Genomic DNA, 22,819 nt, shown 5'->3' on the forward strand with positions numbered 1-22,819 from the left:
GGGCGATTTTTGTATGGGACAGAAAATACGAGGCTGACCTGCACAAAGGCCGAAGCCGGGCCTCGGATCAATTATCCCGAACGCTCGATCGTATTTGCGCCCGTGTCATAAACCAGAGCCGTGTATCGACGTGCCGCGGTCCTCGGTATCCGTAAGGGTCCCTTGTTCCGCGACAGAACAAGGTGCTACTCTACCAAGAGCCCGAATACTAACGTAATGTGAAAATCAGAGTGTTTTATTTAAATCGCGTTATGTAACAACTGTTGTAAGTTATGTAAATAAAACTTATACTATTGTTTCCTAGACATATACCTTAATATAATACTTGATTATGTTTTTTGTTTGTTTTGTTTGAAACAAGGTACGATGTAACAAAGTAAAAATTTCATAGTGTCCGAATATTAAAGTAACTCACTGTATGTAACAATGTTCAAAATGTACACACTGTAAAATTAAATTTAATAGTTGAAGTATTTTACTACTTTATAATGTTATTGAGAGTATGACGTATTTGACACCCAATAATAATTCTCACACATTCAGTAAAGGCACAGGAAAATTAGACACTTAAACCTTAATTAAATAACTGCGTGTTAAATTCGCAGTTTCCATTTCGTCTGGAAGCTCAATTTGATTTACATTGCAGAACATTTCCTCTGAACAAGTTCATTTGGAGTCACTTCATGCATATTTTAGCATTCGTGAATGAATCGGTGCTTGTAATTGGTTATGTATAATTGCATTTTGTCTTACATAATTAAATTTTTAAAAAGGTCATAGTCTGATGTAAAAGCTGGAAAATTGTGTACATTATAATGACAGTACTTTAAATACGGATGCAAATGTTGGTAAATTATTTACGTCTATAAATTGTTGATTATATACATGCACTTCAAATTCATGGTTTTACCAAATTTTGTGGCAAGCAGATAAAAATTGTTTAATCTTTTACATAATTATTGAACTTGTATGCTATTTATAGTACAAATCTTCTTTTGTCTCTTCGTAAACGTATAAACATGTATAGTAACTGAAATAATTAAAACAACATTTTAACATTGCTAAAGTTTTTCAAACTAATTGCTTCAAATACTGAATGAGATTATATGTAGATGATTACATACATATAAAAAATATTACGCAATATCGCAACTACAATAAAATTGTGAAAAAAGGAATAGTTCAGTGAATGGAAGTTGAAGAGAAAAAATAAATTGTTTTATAGGCTATACAATTCTGATAACTGTCGAGTATTTACCCCTAATACTTTATATATTTCATTATGAATTTTTGCATTATCATTTCTTTAATACTAGTTGAAATCAAAGCAAAAGATTGAAAATTTTATTTTTGATAAGGGTATAAATGATTAAAGTTTAATTATGCAATTTGCACGTGTCTATGTTGCTTATCACAGTACATTTGTCCTCATTTGGCTTTGGGATATTATGTTATCAACGTGAATTGACATATCCGAGTAAGGTATCAATCAAGCACCGTGATCGTGCTTGACACCGTCATCGTCCTGACAGCTGTGTTTACGTTGCCTTGTAATCCGTAGATTCCTACAGCAATACACAGGATGTCGACGGATTTATTAGTCAGCGTTTGTCTCGTAAATAGTAGACCTAAGGAAACAATGAAAGAGGAAAAAGTGGTATTGTTTTTGGTAAGCAACGCAATAATACTTACATACGAATTTGTTACGCATACATTATTTAGAAAAACAGTCTCATCACGGATTTCAATGAGTTAGAAATATATTATTAAAGTAATTTTTCTTGTCCTGAAGTCATTTTCCTATACTCCAATAATGTTCTATATACACAAAAACATTTGTATCGGTATAGATTTAATGTTAGACATATTTGTAGAGTTTTGATTACATTTAAAGTATATGAAGGTTAGATAATAGTTGTACTGAGAATTAATAACAAAGAAGGTAATAATAATTTATGATTATCAAATTTAATAGTAATGGAACGCTGACCGTCTTATTTTGATCAGATTTGTTCACCTAACCGAAATATAATTTATATTAACATAAATATGACCTACAAAGTGCAACATGTAATATTTTATATAATTTTAAAACATTCGGTTGTTTTAATATCAAAATTCAAGAATTTTTGACAGAATTAAGATGGAACGATACATTTTTTAAAAAGCTGAAATGTTGTACAAAAGTAATCAAGTTTCTCTAGGTTAAAACTTATTTATCATACTATTTGTGTATTTTCCCTTATTCAACAACATTCCAGTTTTAATTTAAAAAAGGATTGTTGCTGTATTTCAATTCTATCCAATGTTCTTTGATTTTTACATAAAAATGAACAAACGTTCTCATTAAGCGGCGATTATGTGTATAGAAAAAATTTGGTTAGAATGATGTTCTTGACAACAGACGTTAAGGTCATTTAAGTCAATGAGAAAATCAGATCTCTTTCAATTTCCAATGTTCCTTGCGAATAATTCAGACGTTAAGGTCAAAAGGTGAATATACGTATATCTAGGAGAAAGTTTTTTTTTAAATGATGATCGTAATAATATATTTCCAGGTTGTCACAATCGAAAATGAGGTCCCGTTTACAAATAATTACGCACTATTTTTAAAGAACGAAGATAATTTTTTATTTTGTTAATGAAATGCTTTAGATTTTTATATCACATGAAAGGGAATATTAAAATTAATTAAACGATGTACCACATAATGGTTTCGATGTCGCTCGTTGTAGGTTTTGCAAAAATCCATTGAGTTTTGATTGGTAGATGCTTTGTGCCGACTAATCTTCTAAACTAAACTAGCTGGAAGGATCACTTTCTGAAAAAAGAAGGACTATCAATTTTAGGAGTTCAAACGAAAACTGCTGCTTAACATTATTTCTACCGAAGGTTTCAAAAGACAACTTTCGACTTTTTAACTTAAAATTATTTTCCACGTGTTGTCGTATATTCTGAATTGACTTTTCGACTATTCTAACGACGATTATAAAATTAGCTGTAGGAAATGTACAAAATTCAATTGAGACAAAATGATTAAACTGAAAAAATAATTTTAAATTAAAATTTCAAAAGGTGTCTTTCGACACTTTCGATAGAAATAGTCTTAATGACGACTGTGTTCTATATGCCTTGCTTCGTGACCGGTTTTAACCAAAACGTTTTGTACTGTGTCGATCGACTTCTTGATATAAACTGTCTAGAAAACATTTAAAATGCAGCTAGAGAGGGTGCTTGACCCCCTTCACTGGGAATAAACGAAGTAGCAACCACCTAGATTTCCTCGAGGCGCGGTCAACTCACTCCCGACTAAACGAAAGTGTTGAACAATAATAACGATCTTCGTGCCTACGATACATCTGGTTGCCTCAAGGGTTTTAAAAAATAATGAAGAGTGAAAGTTAATAGGCCTGGCAAAGAGGAAGTACAAGTATCTGAGTCTAAACGGTCGAAAAATTTAAATGTCTGTCAAACATGATCGCGTATTTAAGTACTTACGTGTCAAAATCCCGGTCACCGACGACTTAGACATACTCCCCGCCTTAACCCTATGCTCTACGATTTATTTTTCAACCGTACTTGATAAAACAACTTTATTGTTCATAATTTAGTAGAAAAAGACAAGAACTTTATACTCATTCTGCGTCTTCGTTTACTGCAACTGTCAAAGATTGATAACAGACGAGTAATATTTAATTTCCGTTAAAAATAAATAAATTACATTTACATTTGTTGAAATTACACATATAGCGCCGAGTATTATATGTAAAATTAGTGTGCAGTTTAATAATATAATTGGTTATTGCTCACACACGGAATTCACGGCGGACGTGATCGGATTCTTGCGACGTCCACGAGGATCGTAAACGCCCATGTCATCACGATTCGCGTGGTTCCTTACGAACTATTAATTTGGTAAGGATGGTTGTGTTCGAAAAAAATTGGGCGAAATGAGCGGAGTGTGAATACTACGATGCGTAAATGTTTACAAAATTGTAAGCTCACGAGAACGATTGCGGCAAAAAAGTATATGGTCACACTGTCGACTGCGCGCATGTTAAATGACGACTGCTCTAATTGTTCGTCACAAAAGGCAGAGATGAAAGCGTTTTTCGCGATTTCCAAGCGTATTGGATCAGTTTTGAAATTTGATTAAAAATGTTGTTTTCTTTCGTTCATTTAACTTTATGTCAATTTCTATATTGCCTGATTATTCAGTTTTTCAATGTTTGGTTTTTCTTTTATTTCTGTTTTTACTAAGGAAACTGTATCTAATTTATTTACCTTTGTTTTCTAACCAGTGATTTTACTACTTACGGTAGAACTAAGTACCTATATATAAGGTACGTATACTGTTAACCAATTAACTACATTTGACGAATGTACATGTTATCTTAAAACTCTAAATGGTGCTAACTTCTTTAACGACAAACTATTTATTTTTTTTTAGACAGATATGTAATTCTCCTTTTTTCGCTTTAGTTTATCGTTATAACATATTCTAAGTGCATTTGGCCTGTATTTAATAAGTATACACATCATTACTTGATTTTATTGCGTGTACGATAAGAGATTTTTTAAACTAAATTTCTAACGGGTTAAAAAGGGAATTTTCCCATTGGCAAATAATTTGGTGTGCAAGGATGTTGTTCTTATGTGCGCGAGTTACTGTGGGCTAGGCGATCTAGCGAAAGAAGGGTTGCCGCGGTCTACTTAAGAGGTAGCGGACGTCCGAGCCTATGCTGTGCGTAAAGCAGGTAGATTTTTATTTTACGGAGTAACACTACATAGGTTTCTAATAAGTAGCTTCATCGATATTGATCGAGTTCATTCTGCAATGATTAAGATGAGGCAATTTCTACGTAGTGGTTTCGTGATATAAATTTCTACGACAAGGACAAATGAAATACGAAAACAACTCGAAAAAACAACAATTATCTTAATCTTTCTTTCGAGTTTTACGACTGGCAATGAATATTTCCAAAGAGAACTGGCGGTTTCTTATCCACTGAAACTTCTAATTTACTAATCAAGTTGATGTATTGCAACTCTAAGAAAGTATTTCAGTTGTCAATAATTCCTCTGCGGTTAGGGATTTAAATTTCTAATTGCACTCCCACTGTAGGTGTCTTAATAAATATTACTATGATTTTAAAATACTATAATATATTGATATTCGTATATCAATTGTTTAGTGTGTGTAGTTTCGTAACTACGATAGATATCAAAGTACTCTAAACCAAGAATCCAAAAGTTGAACATGGAAACTCTGAAATATAATGGTGACAAGTTAAAGTGCAAGAGTCGAATTGTATCTGACGGACAAAACGGACGTGTCAGTAGGCACCCATGCTCGTTTGCCTCGTTCCAGATATATTTTCTGCTGCTGGTTGAGGCACTTGCGGTGTTTGGCCCGATAGTAATGGCGGAACTGGTTTCGGCACGGTTTGTTACTGGCTGAGCCGCAAGCTAAGGTGGAGCATGTGGCCGAAACCCCTTGCCCCTCTTCACTTTTGAGCCACAGGCCAGCTTGATTCACGTGACTAACATTCACGTGAGTATATACTACGATATCTAAACTACGTTAAAGTATACATTTACCGTTATAGCAGAATGATCCTGAAGGATTTTCAGGAGGCGCATTGTAGTTGCATGTCGCCATACAGGAAATGTAGGAGCAAGTTCATCTCAATTGTAATCTACGAAAAAAATATACAGTTCGTTACTAAATGTACAATTGATTATTACTTTGAGATAATAAAGTTATTAATTACTATTAATAATTATAATCAAGCTGTTGCAATTTCTGTTGGCAGTTCTATTAATCTGTTGGTAAACTAAAAACATATATTATATGATTTATGTTCACATTATATATAGCATAGACGGAATTGCACGCCTAGCGAAAAAAATCATAATTATTACTTCTAATTGGATATTTTATGAAGTAAATCTTCTTTTGCCTCAGTGATTATTAAAACAAAATAACAAAATACATGTTTAGCCTAATGGGTAATTTTAGATAAAAGGTTTAAAAATATCGATTTCTTTTTCATTTTTCCGAAATGTGAACCTTCAGGAAGATTTTGTTAAATGGCCTCTTTCAAATATATTTGTTACGACTCACAACCATGATCAGGAATCCACTCTGAACGATTTAGGAAGGTTTAATAACTACTTCATAATAGTAATAGCTACATACTTCGAGCTTTGATATTTATAATCGTAAAAGTAGTGTTCTTTTTAAAACAGTAATACATTATTCAGTTTTTATGGGGAGAGTTTTTAAAAGTTAAAAAACTCCCTCTTTGCAAAGAAGTAATCTTTTTCACTACTTTGTCAAGTGTAAGTCAACATCAGTTTTATTCACAAATGTTTAAATATCGAGTTACGCGCGACATTTTGTAAATAACATTATATTATTTTCAATATTATTAATAAAAACATGTTTTTATTGCTTCCTATCAGCTAAGCATAAGAGAGTAATGGAAATCTTTTGTATTAATAAATTTTTGGAAATCGTCAACTGTAAAGCGATTTGTTCCTTCAATGAAGTCTTCAAACACCTTTTAAAACGAATGGAGGTCATGGATGTAACCATTAAATGACAAGCTGAGAAGCTTTTGCATAAGCGAAACTCATCGCGCGTCATTAGCGCTAACAGCGGTATCAAGGAATCAAAAGAAACTAAGATGGTACGTAAAAAGGACCCAGTAATAAATGACGCGTGTAAGTTATCTGAAGGCCATTTTTAAGAACACGATAAGATCGATTAGTTATAAGCAGGGATTGGAAAGGTTTTGAAAATAACTGTTTGAAATTGTTATATATCGGTTCTGACTGAAACAGTTATGAAAAACCGAAATAAGTTATAATTTTTTAACACTCTACATACTTATAACCACGGATTGAAAACATTTAAGAATTGACACCGATATCATAACTATGTTCAATCCGTGGTTATAAATATATAGAGTGTTAAAAACATATGGCACACAAACGAAAAGACGTATAGAATTCACTAATCCGAGTAAAAACAAATTTCCACGGTGTCCGAGATAAAAATAGGTTTTGTTTCAACAACTGAGTTCTATACACCCTTTCACTTGTGCGTCATCATTTTTAATATCCTATACATTGTGTACAAAAATCTGAACTATTTCAAAACTTACATTTATTTCGAAACATTTTCCTTCAACCGGTGTTATTAAGCACAAAATTTAACCAGCCGAAATTTTAATATGTTTTCCAACATACTATTGGTTATGATCAGTGCCATAATTAGATTTTTATATTAAAAATTTCGTTTTATTTCTTTTATAATTTTTTAATTTACCTCTTTTAAACTCATAATCACAAACAATAATGACTTTTATGAAAATTAGGAATCCTTTTTATTCATTTATTTGCTTGTTTGCTCCAAATGGTGTACGTAACAAATCAATACTACCGCTAGTAATCAATAAAAATATATCCTTATAATTTTCTCTATCTATAGGTATCTTAAAATACCTTGTTAGGTTCATGATTCTGGATAATTTTTTCCTATAGATATCTATTAACGCTATTCGGCCCTAGTTTTCGAGATGTACATACATAAAAGTATAAAAGTATTTTCAACACTATGTAATTAATAAATAATGTATTATGTATTTAATAAATAGTGCGTAATAAATGTTAATAAATAATGATAGTTGTGTAATAAATAGCAATAGTCTATAATGTTTTATATATTAATAACTAAATTACTATCTACATTTATATATAAAAAACAAACAATAATATTTAATTAGAAATTTGATCGGTGAGAATTGAATATACGCCGTACGCGAATCATTGGATACTAATATCATTTTGGGTTTCGCATTTATGGAAGCATAATGAAATTGCAGCTATCGGGTTGGAGGAAATACACATTCTGGGGTGGGCATTGCAATTAATCTGCCACATGCTGTGTAATTTTAATGGGATAACTATCATGCCATGTTTCAAAATGAATACTCCCCGGGTAGTCAGCGCAGTGAATCTCACGTACGTTTAATCTTGTTAAAACATGTGTGATTAAAGCAGATCATTTTATAAATACACAACACAATAATGTTGTATGAGAACATTTGTCATTTATCATGTATCATTTTCAGTATTGCTTTATCTTTTCTTCATCCATGTTTGATCATAGGAGGTACATAAAGTTAATACTAATACCTGAATTCTTTAACGAATAAAATTTAAAAATAGTTTGACATTCACAAACACACTGCCACTAAGGGTGGATATATTTCATTTGAAATGAGAATAGTAAATGAAGAAAACAAAGAATTACCGTAACGAAAAGAACAATTCAGATTATTTGAATATAAGGATGTGTATAAATAAATTTCAAAATTGTATTTAAAGAAATGAATAGTTATAAAATGATTTATTTAGTAAACATATATTTATTAAAATAATGATTTAAAATAAAGATAATAATATTTCTAATATAATAAATATACATATTCTACCTGACCACGGAACATAAATATTTGTGTTAAAAGTAAATGTTGTCAATGATAAATATTCATAGTTATGGCATACATTTTTTCGCATTATAGAAAATAACGTTTAGCTTGTAAATCAGGTAAATATTTCTTGAATTAAAATAATTTATTTTTAAAATACATTATTTTTCAAGTAACATTAACTACGATAAAATATACTGAATAAAAAGTAAAATACAAATTTTATTTATATAACTATTTGTATTAGTCTTTATTTCGATAATCCTCACTTCTGATTGTAAATATCCATTGAGCTATTGTAACTGCTGAAATACGAAATGCATGAACAGAGACGTGCTTTGAAAATGTATTTACATTGTTGTGTATTCCTAAAGAACAAAAGACAATTTATTTGTAGAATTCTTCTTGGAAAGAGTCCATACTCAACTATTTAATACCCTCTCTTTCAGGTCAATCCCCGATCTTCACTGGAAAAACTCGTGAAGGAAGTGTCCTCGGTTAGGTCAAGATCTGGAGAATACTTGACGACGTATCGATGCTGTCGAAGATTGGGGTCACTGGAGATTGCTACGTTGCCGTTGATTTCTATGTTTCAATTATTTCCGTTTTTACCGAGTACGTGAAAATATTCCACCGGATACTCACTCTATATCCGGAAATCGAAAAAATAGGACTTCGATCTATATGTACACTACTATTTAAAATTTGCTGTCAATGTTCCCGATTTATGAAAGAAAATACAATAAAAAATAATTTAGATTATTGTTTCTTAACATTAAGAGGGTTATTAAAAATTACGTTTACTGTACCCTTTCCACTATTCCATATTTAAATAATAATATGTTACATTATTTTTTATGTAGTAAAAATCAGTATCTCGACCAGGTTTTCAAACTATGTTGTATCTTTTAATTATGGTTATTAGGTTTCCACGTGCAAATCCTTGTTAACAAAAACATAACTTACTTCAACAAAGAAAATATAAAATAGACAGAAGCGATAATTTAACATAAAAATTAATCAATATTCAACAATCTTGTTATTTTTCCATGCATTAATTTAAAATATATGAAGTGTCAAAGTCTGACTTAAAAAAAATTTCATTAATTATATTAACGTCACAAATTAGAAATTAATTATCTCATAAATATATAAAATAAAAGAACAAAAATTATATATTTTTATATTTGACTAATGCATATATATATCCATGTTCCTTTATCATACATAACAATTCTGCAATAAAAATTGTTGATAAAATGCGAAAGTTTTCTTTTAACCGATTTATTGGTCCTAAAATTTTAACCCACAATGTATATATAAGCTAATGATACAGTAAGACAGTAAACTCAGCAGTAACATTAAACTGACAATGAAATTTTTATACAGTAATCAGTAAATATTAGTAATTAAAGTGAGACTTCTTTATACCATGAAAAACAGTTCCCTTTAAATTAATTTTCCTTTCAACCGATTCTTGAAAAGGACGATCCTAAACCCCAAGATTCTTATTAACTCGTTTGGGTAGACAAATATTTTTTATGAATTCATTATGTTTACTATTTTAGTACATCGTACATTCTAATTAAATTAATTTTAATGAATAATTTATAAGAAAAATTGTACCTAGAGGTATTTTATATAAATATCGATCTAGATATTTGTCATATACATACAACACATTTGATAGTACTATAACTTCATATTTAAAATGTACTATAACTCGATGTACAGGGTGTTTTGAAATTTTAGGACACAAATGATAGGGTGTATACAATTCAGTGAATTGAATAAACAAGTCCCAGTAAACATGAGTCGAAAACTCAATAGTCTCCAAGGTAAAAACAGGTTTTCTTTTTAAAAAAAGGTGTGTGGAGACAGAATCAAGAACATTGAATTATTTGAGAAAAGTATCAGTGATACAAACAGATGTGTCAAACAAAAGTCACAAGATATAAAATACTACATATCACGACGGGAGGTATTTTGCCGTAACGTAACTTTGAAGCGTTCTGCAAATGTCACGTCACAATTTTTACATAGAGTCCTAGTTTCTGTTTCGTATTTCTGAAGTCCACGTTCAGACATTTCCAAACCATAAAAATGAAATTTTTTTGCGTAAGCGCGTTATTGAGATAACATCAAAGTTGCCAGTTCGCCGGTAGAAACACCCTATATATTTAAGCATCAGCTACATGAACAAGATATATCCTATAGTCCATCAGTATATCAAGATAACTAAAGAAAAAAAAACAGGCTACAAACCTTACGAATCGGTAATATGACAATATCAAATCACTGACAGTTCATAATTTTTGCTGGAGAATTAGATACTTGTAACGATAAATTCAATAGTGATTGCGATAAAAGTATATCAATACTCTGCCGTAAAAAAACTAAACATGCTATCAAATCCTTTTGTGTCAAATTGAATGTATCACAGTAAGTATATATATTCATTATGAGTCATTTCGTCATAAAAATTGCATTTTTAACATTTTAATTATATGTTATGTATTTATAACAAAATACAAATGTCAGTGTTGATTTTTTTAGCATCCTGTAATTGATAATTTAACCAAGAAGGATCTGATTCTACATAAAAAAATAAATCGAAAATAAATTTCTTCTTCTGAGAGAAAATCGAGTTTAAATACGTTTGTTATCACTTTGCCAAACACCAGTGCGCCCGACAAACTTTTTAATTGGATTTCCTCAGACGCAAGGTTTCAAATGAAAAAATTCCGTTTCACATTTTTTATTTATATCTTCATATGGAAAAACAAAATATTTCTTTCATATAGAAGTATCCGTATCCTCATCATGTTATCACTATTACTTTGCATATTGAATATAATTATTATATTAAAACTTGAAAGTAAAGTAACGAGAACTACAGTTTAAAAATACTGCCCTTATGAATCAGAAATCATTCATTTGTCACAGTGATTAGCTATACAAAGTCAAAAGTAGATTCTGATAAAATGACAAGTATAAAAATTAGCTAATAATTTTGAATACTAAAATTTGAAAAGATTCAAACAAAGAAAATAATTAATTTGACCTGCGACTGACTCATAATGGTAATAATAAAAAAAAAAGGATGTTTACCAGCGTTACGTATTTATAGTGGCTATATTTCTACGTTGTTACACTAAAACAGTCTAATGGATACACTAAAACAGTCTAACAGCTACTTGGTCTCAGTACGATTCATTTTATCTAAGAATTGTAGAATCGCTTAATTATAAATTACAATTTTCTCGAAATTATTTACATTTTATTCGAATAATTCCTACTATTATTTAAAAATAATACCCTAATTTTAATAATAAACGAAATAATATGAAAACGTCATTAAAAAGATGAATATCTAAAAATTTGTCTATATTAGGTCACTCTATAAGTAATTACACTTAAAACGCAAAGAAATCTCAATTGCTGTCTCTGTAAACTGATAAATTATTAGTTCTTCATCAACTCTGTAATATATTATAGTCATTAGCAACAGCAAAGGGTAATTTAGATAAAATTTGTTTCATAGTACATTCTTTCGTGATATCATAAGTCATACCGGATAAAATTTTTTACCGCGTGTTCGAACCTCGTTTCTTCTCCTGTCAACTTTGAACAACTTAATTGCTCGTAATAAAACTTTCTTTATATTACTCGATTGCGGGGAAACAGGTAATTAGTAATAGCTCCTTCCAGTATTTATGTATCATAAAAGTTTTCCGCAAGAATAATCTTGGAATTACATTACAGAAAACTGCAGTACAATGATATATACATTTTTGCATACTTTTCACCTCCCAACACCCTCTCTCTCTCCGACTGCTCAAAAAGATAAAATAATCTCTAAGGGAAGTAATGTCGTTTGTAAGGTTTAGTTTTTAATTTAATTTGTACTATTTTTCAGATTAACGTGCATTTATCAGTGTTAAATTAAATTCTATTATTTATTATATTAATACTGTAAAATGTATATTAAAAATAGTATATATGTATATCTTCTTAATAAATTAAATTATATCTGAACGTCGTTTCAGTTAGATAGAATAAATTTATTCAATGCAGAACATTTATAAATGTAAACCATTACACGAAAACTGCAAAATAGGTTAATTTCGAAATATTAAAATCGTATTTCTGGTGCACTTTTTGTACCTTTAGAAGCGTTATAATTTTTTAAATTTTATTTTGAAAGTTTACTGTCTCGGAATATGTTTAGCATGTACAGTGTATACATTTTATGCTAAATCCGTTTACATTTCAGATGGTTCAATAATGACAGTTCAACATTATTATGTTACTATATGTATTATTATGTTACTATGTTAGTATGTCAACATTATTATGTTAGTATTATTATACTATAAGTATAGATAACATTTGTTCATCCCTTTACTTCATAATTCCTTTAGTAATACGAAACAGCCATAACAAGCAGACAACGTTTAAGCCGTTGCAGTTAGAAGAACGTCGCTAACAATTCAGAAACGTGAAAAACTGTCGATACATATCAGAATCAAGCAAGTAACACTTTCGCAGGGTCTCTTGCGAGGCCGCTGCAAGATCCCTGATTACAGAACCTTCGACTGCTGTTTGCTAGTTATGAGTCGTTTTTTTACAGGCTGAATTTCCAAATCCCCGCCACTACTATTGGGATATCACTTTATGGCGAGGCTGAGGAGTGTGGGTCCCGTTTTCATCTTTTCTCATCCCATTTTCAATATTAATTTATTATTGAAATATTGATAAAAAAGCCCCTAGCAAGAGATCCCTCTTGCCCCTGTGCTGCCCCGTTAGACATCAAGCGGTCTCCAAATAGTATAACCGGATATACATACTTAGACAGGCAACTTTTCTCAAAAATGAATTGCGAATCATCTCCAATTCACATGCCAAGATCAACTTACCTCTAATTTCTAAACTACTTCTGAACACTAGAACAACCGCACCCGTCAAAATGGGGGGCTTCAGTTTTCTCATTAGGAATTGTTGATATCTTAAAAGCGTTAAATATCCGAAACTATTTATAAAATAAATAGGTTCACTTTAATACTATAATTAATATACGGAGAAATCCCCCCAAAAATCTATTGTTACAATTTTTATAAGGATTATACAGGGTAGATCACGAAGCGTGATCATCTTAGATTATTCTACTGCTAGCGGTTCGATTGAAAATTTTGTTAACTAAAATAACATGGTCCAAAGAGGGCTTCAAGATGATTCTACCAAATTTGTTGTCAACCCTTTTTTTCCAGAGTTATCAAGTTCATTTTCAATGTTTTACAGGTAAACCTACAACAATTTCCCTATAAGATCAAAACTCCTATGTATGTCTCCCGATTTTTCTTAAACCCGCGTATGTTTCACCAAACCCCTGATGAATATCTCCGGAATTGCGATTTCTCCTTCTCGCATGTTTGTGTCTTCGGGTATTACATTGGTATTCATCACCACTGTTTTTGTTAGCAGATTTTTTGAAGCTTTACCTGTTGTTTTATACTTTTTGCATGGTGTGTCGACCCAATTTTAAAGTTTTCATAATCAATATCACTTATATTTTGTTTCAGAGTTTTAAGAGGTCCTACCCGAGGCAACTTTTCCTTCTTCTGTCAGGTTTACACTACTTAGGCGTTGCTTGCTTTAAAAAAAAACAACTCAAAAACTATTTGCCAACAGAGAACCATGGAGACGCCGTTACTTCGTCGGTTAACTTATCGATATCTACACTATTCAAGCATCGTATTAAATCCTTTATATTGTAGTCAATGTAACGTGGGTACAACGCATTCATATTACTATGTCTTCAAGACGATAATTCGCGGAGATGATTATCAATTGAGCTTACGCACCAGAATCATTATCGATATTCAACGGTGCTCACTAATCAGCATTACGTGTTGAAATTATGAACTCCAATTTACATATCTATGAGCTATTTCCTAAAACTGTACATGTAAGTGTCCATTATTGAAGATTTAAACAATTCGATATTCGATTTATTGATAGGTTACATTTATTGCGAACAAAAGATAAGTTAATAAGAGATTCGTGGAACTTCTTTCAACGATATAGTCCTTTGTAAAAAATCAAATCATCGAATCATGGATCGAAGCATACAAATTAACAGAGATGTAGCCAAAATATCTACGGATTCATTATTACATGTACCCATAAAGATATGAAGAAGAAAAAGAAAGTGCAATCCACATTATTAAAATACTTTGTAAACTAATAAACATGTTCATTTTATTATACATTAATAAAACATATATTTAAACATTTTCGTATTTTCCAAATTAGAATCAATTCTTATATTTCAAATTGTTTGGTGTTCACAGCAGCGTCCTTACTTGGAGCTGATTAAATGAGACCGCTTGCTTCCTCGTTAGTGGACTGTATTTTTTGTGTGTACAATTATGTCTGAACACTAAGACGCGCTTGTATGATGTGTATCGTTCGAAAGTTTTGAGTTGTCTGTTTCGCTGGCGATCTGCGAGTCAGATCGTCAGCTCCGAAATTTAAGAAAACACCCTGATTAGTTATCGCCAAAATTGACAAGTCCCAATCAGGGGCTTTCGAAACGAATTGTCTCCACCGTCGCTGCGCCCTTGGCGTAGTCTAACGAGGGTGGGGTGCTACCTAAGACATGCAGAGACTATGTTTTTAGCTTGGATAGAAATTTCTTCCATGCAAACCCCAGGTACCGAGTGTCCTTAGGATACCATTTGGTCGCCCTTCAGAAATATGTATTTACAACCCGTCGCTGGCTGCCACATGCGGGTGAAAGGAAAGTTTTGGAATTTGATTTCAAAAGGCCAATGAGTATTGCCGTGATGTGCCGTTAAAATACTAAACAGTAAGAGCCGTTTTTTGCCCCGTGCTGTAAAGAGCTTAAGTCTCTGCATATGTCGACTCTGTTAAGCCGTGACGGATCAACATAAATATTTGAATAATAAGATCAATTTCTGGACTTCATTATTCCTGCTTCGAGACCTACTCACCGAGTTACAGCTTGAAACAGTTAAACGAATCATCCTGTATAGAGTATTTAACGACGATTCTTAAAACAGTATCTTCTTTCAAATTGTTATTTAACGAATATTTATCTTTTGCATTATAATATCAAGATAGATTCATTAAAATATAAAATAGAATTCATTTTTTTCATTTGAATAGTGAACACATAAATGTTTAATATAAAATGTTTATTAAAACTAGAAAATTGTTAGTGATAAAGTAGTATTTGCAAGCACAATAGCGAAATAACACATTATTAACACATTCATTGGCAATGTAACTGATACTTGAAACCTTAAACTGCTCAGTTGGTTACAAACTTTTTTTTTTATATTATAGATTTATTTTCAATCTAAATATGTACTGGGTTCTATTGGCACTAAACACTAGTTTTCTCTTAGCCTCTCTGGTATTCCATCAGAATGCCTTCAGTAAATACCAACTATATATCTCACCGGATAAGATGGCAACGAATGTGTAAATTATTCATTTTATCAACAAATTATTCCAGAACAATGTAAATAACTATATGCAGAAATTAAAATATTGTTAACAAACACGCGTAGTTATTTAATTTAAACTAATCTAATTCTCAAACGAAAAAAGTTTACGAAGTAAACCGACACATAATCTCCTTGCGCTTTAAGAAACAATAAAAGGCAACTAACCGGAACGTAACATGTGACCAAGGTAGATTCGAAGGTATGTTTTCGTGACATGTCGGTTAACCGCAAGAAATCCAGCGAAATTAAAATTTTTAACGTGGAGCGCGAAAGAACAGCCACTTCCGAAAAAGCTGGTTATTAGCGTGGGGGATAAAAATCGCGCAGCCCTTGGAACGTATATCAATGGAAATTGGTGCGTGAACGCGATAAGAATCATTAATAGTGAGGGGCGTACATGGGTGCTGACCTTTCCGGGTTGCGTGATACGCGCTCAAACACGATACCGTTCCCTGCCAACGAAAACACTGAACAAAGCCTCAGTGTCGACAGCCAGCTGGCCTCAAGCCTTCAAGCAACAAATGAAGATTGCGGTTTACATTGGCGCGCCTTTATGCGCAGCCTCCAGAAATCTAGAGTCTACAGTTACTCTATAGTTCGGTTAACTGCATACACGTCTATATATGCGCATATACATATAGTACATATAGTATACAACACGTAAACCCGCACGCTGCATGCCTCCAAGCGCTGTTACTTTTACTTCCTTTTAAAAATTTTTAATCAATCGCATTACTGGGATCAACGAATTTGAGGTTTACGTTTCTATTTTTAATCCGTTCACTTAGAATAACTTGTGAGACTCGTAGTGTGTGTTTGTATCTTGCCGTGGTGAATTAATACTAAAACTATCGAGCAATTAGAGTGACTTATTTTCAACTTTGTATAAAAATTAGAATAATACGTTTCTTGAGATATGATAGATCTCCTAGTCTTGTATCTGTGCAAATATAAATTCAATTGAAAATCTTTTGCAAAAACGTCTTTGTAATTTAAATACTTGCAAAGTGAAGATTCTGAAGTGAGTCAATTTGACCCGTGTGGTAGGTTTAGTGTTAATAAATGTTATTACGTTATATTTTTCGTTTTTCACTGTAACACCATACTATCAGAGTACTATCTAGTTAGCTTATAAGTATTTCTTAGATTATGTCTATACTGCACTATCTAAGCGGACTTTATCCAAAAAATGTATAAAATGATTATCACGTGAATGGATTACATTGAAATTTATCCTACATTTAAAAAAATTGTCACAACAGTGGTTTCTAAGGGATGAGAGCGTAATAATTTTCAATTTATACAAAGCGGTGTTCGTAAAATTATTTTCATTGTTGAATATTATTACGCGTGTGCAGTCTTAAAAGTAGAAATGTAAACAGTTGTGTAATCACGTTTCTTTAATCTCACTTTTAATAATACTAACTTCGATTTACGAATATCGTGGAACTCCGTTTATCTAGTTCCTATTAATCCAGATTTTTAGTTTGTCTGGATTTTTCATTATTTGAGTTTATTTTAAGATAATCACATTAACAGTAAAATCATTAATTACCACCAACATTTGTATATATTACTTAATAATACTTATTACATAATGACTTATTATATAATTATATACTAGTTGTATCAATAATAATACATGATTAACGGAATAGATGTATCTCAATCATAATGAACTTAAAAGGTTAATTTGTCTGAAAAACTTAAGCATATTCTGGATATTGTTGGATATAAAACATAATCTGTGCCTTTCATTTCTATAAATTATTGTTAATATACTGAATCTATGTCTACGTCAATGCGTTGGATTCGTCACTGAGGAATCTCTCTCCTCATCTTATTTACAGTATCTTAATTGTTTCTACAGTGGGTACACCGATTGAAATCGAACTCATGTATGTAAATACGTACCTTGTTTTATACTGTTAATATTGCTGTAGATGTACTCAAAATGTGCAATATATATTAAAATATTGTTATTTATTTGTTATTTATATTTCTAACAAATTTTTCGGATTATTTGAACTTTCAATCATACGGGTTGCATCCAATTCCGTTTAAGCTGGATAAACGGGGTTCCACTGATATGTTTTCTCCTTGCTCCGTTATTCCACGGAATTTTTCTGTAGTGATACAGAATTCAACAGTTTTATAGATCAACTAATGCATAAATGCGTATAATCGCTTAAAATTTCGAATTCTTTGTTTTTGTTGTAAAAGTAAATAATGATGAATTAATACATAGAATTTTTATTAATTACGATATCGCGTGCGACAGCAAAAGATGTAACTTTCAAATATAGTCACCTCATTGCAATATTTAAGTACTGTATTATCTCGAAAAATAAATATAATTTCTTTTTTCAAAAATTGAGTCTATAAAACTTCAGTAATTTTGGGTGACTTAAGTGTTCGTATAAACTGCTGTAGATCATACAATTTTAATTTAAGTAACCATGCTAATAGCTACTTGTTAATTAAACTACTATTTAAATTTTTAAGAAACAGGGAAACACAATAAAATGTTCAATGAAAAATTTCTTTTCTCGTTTGGGAAACTTTTACCCCTTTTTTCATTATAACTAAAAATTGGAGATATGAATTCAACAATGATTCAGGCAATTCGAACTGAATTTCATCAAACACATACATGGGAAGTTTTATTAAAAAGTTCTATCAGAAAATTTCATTAAAAAGTTGTGTCGAATCAGTTGGTTAAACATATCCTGAGATTTCGTTTCAACTCTAAAGAGAAAAGCACGTTGAACATTTTTACTGTGACTATTTATTAAATAAAATTCAGTTTTTTAAATATATTCATAATTAGTAATTTCTAATACGCAAGGTAACCATTTTAGGTCTTAGAAAAACTTTAGGCCCAATTTTTGCATTTAGAACTTACTTGATTTTTGCTTTCCTTTTTCGCCACGAATATTACGAATCCGTTATTATAAGAAAGTTTTAACATAACGTATTATTTATTTAAATGTTGAAGAAAAGAAATCTTTTAAATCAATTTTCTATAACTTTTCATATGCCCTTTTACCACGAAAAGAATTTCAGCAGAATTATTCAGTAATATTACAAAGATGTCGAAATTTTAAAAGAATGAGGTAAATAAGTTCAGGAGAATTAGGTTTTTATACGAAGCATTAACACAGTACAACTGCGAAACATCCGGTCAAACTGTTGCGTCGAGCCACGTGCATGAATCGTTCAGTTCAGTATATTTTCAATGTCAATTATGACTAAACCACAGACTTTATGCATTTGTAATACCCGTGTTCCTCTTAAATTCAGTATATGTATGTATTATTTGAAAATTTGATCAATTTTAACCTGTTAACCGGGGATGATGAATATATTTGTAATGTTTATTTGTCCTCATCTTTGACTGATTTCTAGTTTTTATATTTGTTTATATAGCACCTTTGTATTAAAGTATACCTTAATATACATACAAATGTAAATTAACACGTTGAATGCCGCACGATTTTGAAGAACAAAATACACAAAAATGGAAAAAATATAATTGTTCGTGCACGCTGTCCAGGCAGTAATAGTGGACGTGGCGTAACACTTTCACACGCCGAATTAACCTTGTGTGAAATAGATGTGATGAAAAAGGGCTTCTCCTTTTCTCGTTCGAAAGTGGACTGTATTTGTTGAATATTGAGTGATAGGAATGTGTATGGGTTTACAAAGTTAAAGTGTGTGTGTTGTCCAATGAGTACAGCGTGATTGTTATGAACTTGTGAAGTATGTCTGTCTGTCTAGTCTCTCCATGTCTCTCTCTATATATAAAAATACTGAGATAGGGCGGTGTCCTTAGTGATAAATCAGAAGGCTAAACTATCGGAGTGTTGCTAGTTATAGTTTTTTAACCTACGCCCACATTACTTGTAGTGGAGGTAGGGGGTATGTCGTCCCTTCTGACCTGCAAAGGTACCGGTGGCTGTGCGCTCGGGGTTTAGGTGGTTGAGCTGCCGTTCTTTTTATGATGTGTGTCTTAACCAAATAAACCGTGCCGGAACAATAATGTTAAACCATTCGATTGAATTGCATTACACGTTGATCTAGCTGAATGTCGCCGTATTAGGTAACATTATTTATAATATAGGAATATTTTCAAAAAATCGTCGTTTAAATGAGTAAACTATAGTAACTCGATTAGGTTTGGGGTTATGGGTGACTCGCATTCAACGTGCTAAATTACAGTTGTAATCGTTAAATGAATCGTGTAAAATCATTATTATTCCGTATTATTTGTGCCTATTCGGATATCCTAGTTGACGATTTCCCGCTTAACGGATTAATGACTTTTTCGAGTTGTTTAAAGCCTGATAGGATCTTTAATGGAACGTACTGTATATGGTACGCTATATAAAACATTATGTTTACATATAAATTTGCAGTCTAGTTATAATTCCGTCTATTATTGTTTGAATTTTTATACCGAGCTAACTTTAGAATGCTTTTAAAATGTCAGTCATAATTTTTTTAAATTGTACAGCAGCTATAATCAATTTAAAGCTTTGTTTGGAGAATAGGAAGATGTATGATATTGCTGTAAAACTTTCTAAGAATAAAAGTAATTGTTGAGCTTCTGTACAATAAAGAACCACGAAACCCGATTCTGTATCTGGATTTATGATAGTTCACTATAAATATTCAATCTCCTGTACAAATACTTTAATATTACTATTGTGCTTTTCATATTTGCTCGTCATTTATCCTCGTTCGGATCCTGAGTTGATGACTATTGTTCTTTTATACAATCTTTGCATTGTTCAATAGTTTAGTTAATATAAAATTTTTTAGTAATAAAATAACTTATATTTCAAGATCAAAACGTTTGTGTCGGCAATGTCTAATTATGGGTCTGCGTGGACCCGCAGTCCCAATTTAGTAACAATTCGATCTTAACATTTTTATTTTATCAACAACTGGTTATTAATAAAGTGTTGATTTCTTGAAGAATGTAAAATCGAAATTACAATGATGTTAATTAATGTTAATAACTCCTTTTAAGTTCATTGAATTCTAGAAAAACTTTTTTGTCAATAAAATTTGTTCACTACTTTAGGAATGTAAAATGGAATTTATAATTGGAAATTTTCTATTCTAAATTTCATTTTGAAGTTAATTAATTTCAAATGATGGCGCAAAAATAGTAAAATTCATTTATTCAGACAAAAGAGTAAAATAAGTTACAGATACATGTAGGTAAATCGAAACCACATATTTTATATAGTCTCGGGATTCAAAAGATCAAACTTCTGTATTTAATACACTTCAGATAATTACTTCAGATTTAAGTTGCCATAAATAACCTTGGTCACAAAAACTAAATAACTAATAGATTAGGTCGTAAATGTGCACTCGTTGTGCAGACAGTAGGTAATATTGTACACTACAAACACTTCAACATAACGACTTAACTTCGTGCAAGTAGTTGAACAGGGGGGAGGGTGATATTAAAATTTTTAGAGTTCCGTATTTTATGCAAGTACTTTCCTGATATGCAAGCATATAAAACCTTAGTTTTCTGCTGCTGGTATTCGTACAGTTGTTTATAGAATCTTTATATTCTATCCCACTTTTGTATATTTTAATATAATTTCTTTATATTTTCATTGCTTTGTAACATAAAAATATTTCCCCACAGACATTATCAAGTACTAGAGATAGTATACGCTGTACTGAACATATTAAACTTAGGAATATAATTTTTACTGTAATAAAAATTGGCACTGAAATAATAATGGCAAAGTAATAGGAAGAAAGAAGGAAGAAGGTGCTGGAGTATTTTATCTTGTGTTTTTTATTAACTCATTAGTAATGCTGTTAGCAAACGACACTTTAGACACAAAGATACTTGGACAATTAATAGGTTTATTGCCAAAGTAGTACAAAATATGGATAGTGCTATTGATTCTGTTGTAAAAATATTTACCTACATTAATTTCTTCTTATATTTACCTATATTAGTATATAGTTGCTTTATAATAACATAAACATAACATTTTTATGTTACAATATTATAAAGGACATATTTTTTATCAATACTAACTTAATGGATATATTTTAAATTTAAATTAATTAATTCAATTGAATTATAGTTGAACGACATTAATTTGGACCAGTGGCAAGAAACGTGCAAACACGAGTATTATATACATTAACCCCTTGCCGACAACATGTCAAACTCGTGGTGAAGACTTTCAACCTGATTTAACAGACATAAATATTACTCGATTCATTCGAATTGAAAGTAAATATTATTCTTCTGTAATCAATTGTTATACTTAAGAGCAAACGTAGACATAGACTATACCTACACTTTTTCTCTTTTTCCAACAAATTATTAATGACAAAGTAGTCGTATCGTTCGGAGTTGAGAACGAAATCACAGGGCAAGGGATTAAAGTAAACAAAACAGTGAAGTAATATATTTTTCTAAAAACTTAAATAAAAAAGAAAATTGAATTTGTAAATTAGAACTCTACATATGATTATTAACGATCCGGTTAAGCGATCAGGTTACTTTTATCTAGATACTTGTATACTTAGGTACCGATACGTTCATTTTTAATTAAAATGCATTCAAAATAATAGAGACGTATCAGAATGTTCTACGTATACACATTTACTATGTATTTTACTGTTCACTTCGTACATTTTGAAGAATTAGTAATGACTATGCATGATATTAACAGAAGAAAGAAAGCATTAACCCTTAAAGGTCCAGACGTATTTTAAGTATAAATACTAAGCTAA

At 31.1% G+C, this 22,819-nt stretch overlaps 2 protein-coding genes across 21 annotated transcripts in view; one reads left to right on the top strand and one right to left on the bottom strand.

Moving 5' to 3' along the window:
* The window catches only part of LOC116435176 (uncharacterized), a 384,264-nt gene that overhangs the window by 214,273 nt on the left and 147,172 nt on the right, over positions 1-22,819 (bottom strand). For 18 of the 20 annotated variants that reach the window (XR_004236703.2, XM_031994464.2, XM_031994459.2 and 15 more), the window contains one exon: positions 5,602-5,699. The exons of the other annotated variants lie outside the window; for them this stretch is intronic. The gene's annotated coding sequence lies outside the window, so the exon portion shown is untranslated. The remainder of the gene's footprint in view (positions 1-5,601; positions 5,700-22,819) is intronic. 20 annotated transcript variants of the gene reach the window in all.
* LOC143175094 (uncharacterized) overlaps positions 1,583-22,819 on the top strand; it is a 38,633-nt gene continuing 17,396 nt past the window's right edge. Inside the window, 1 exon segment of the mRNA XM_076372217.1 lies at positions 1,583-1,669. Coding sequence (XP_076228332.1) covers positions 1,583-1,669 — 87 coding nt within the window.

The sequence above is a fragment of the Nomia melanderi genome, chromosome 11, assembly GCF_051020985.1.
Source record: "Nomia melanderi isolate GNS246 chromosome 11, iyNomMela1, whole genome shotgun sequence".
Taxonomy (NCBI): Eukaryota; Metazoa; Arthropoda; class Insecta; order Hymenoptera; family Halictidae; genus Nomia; species Nomia melanderi.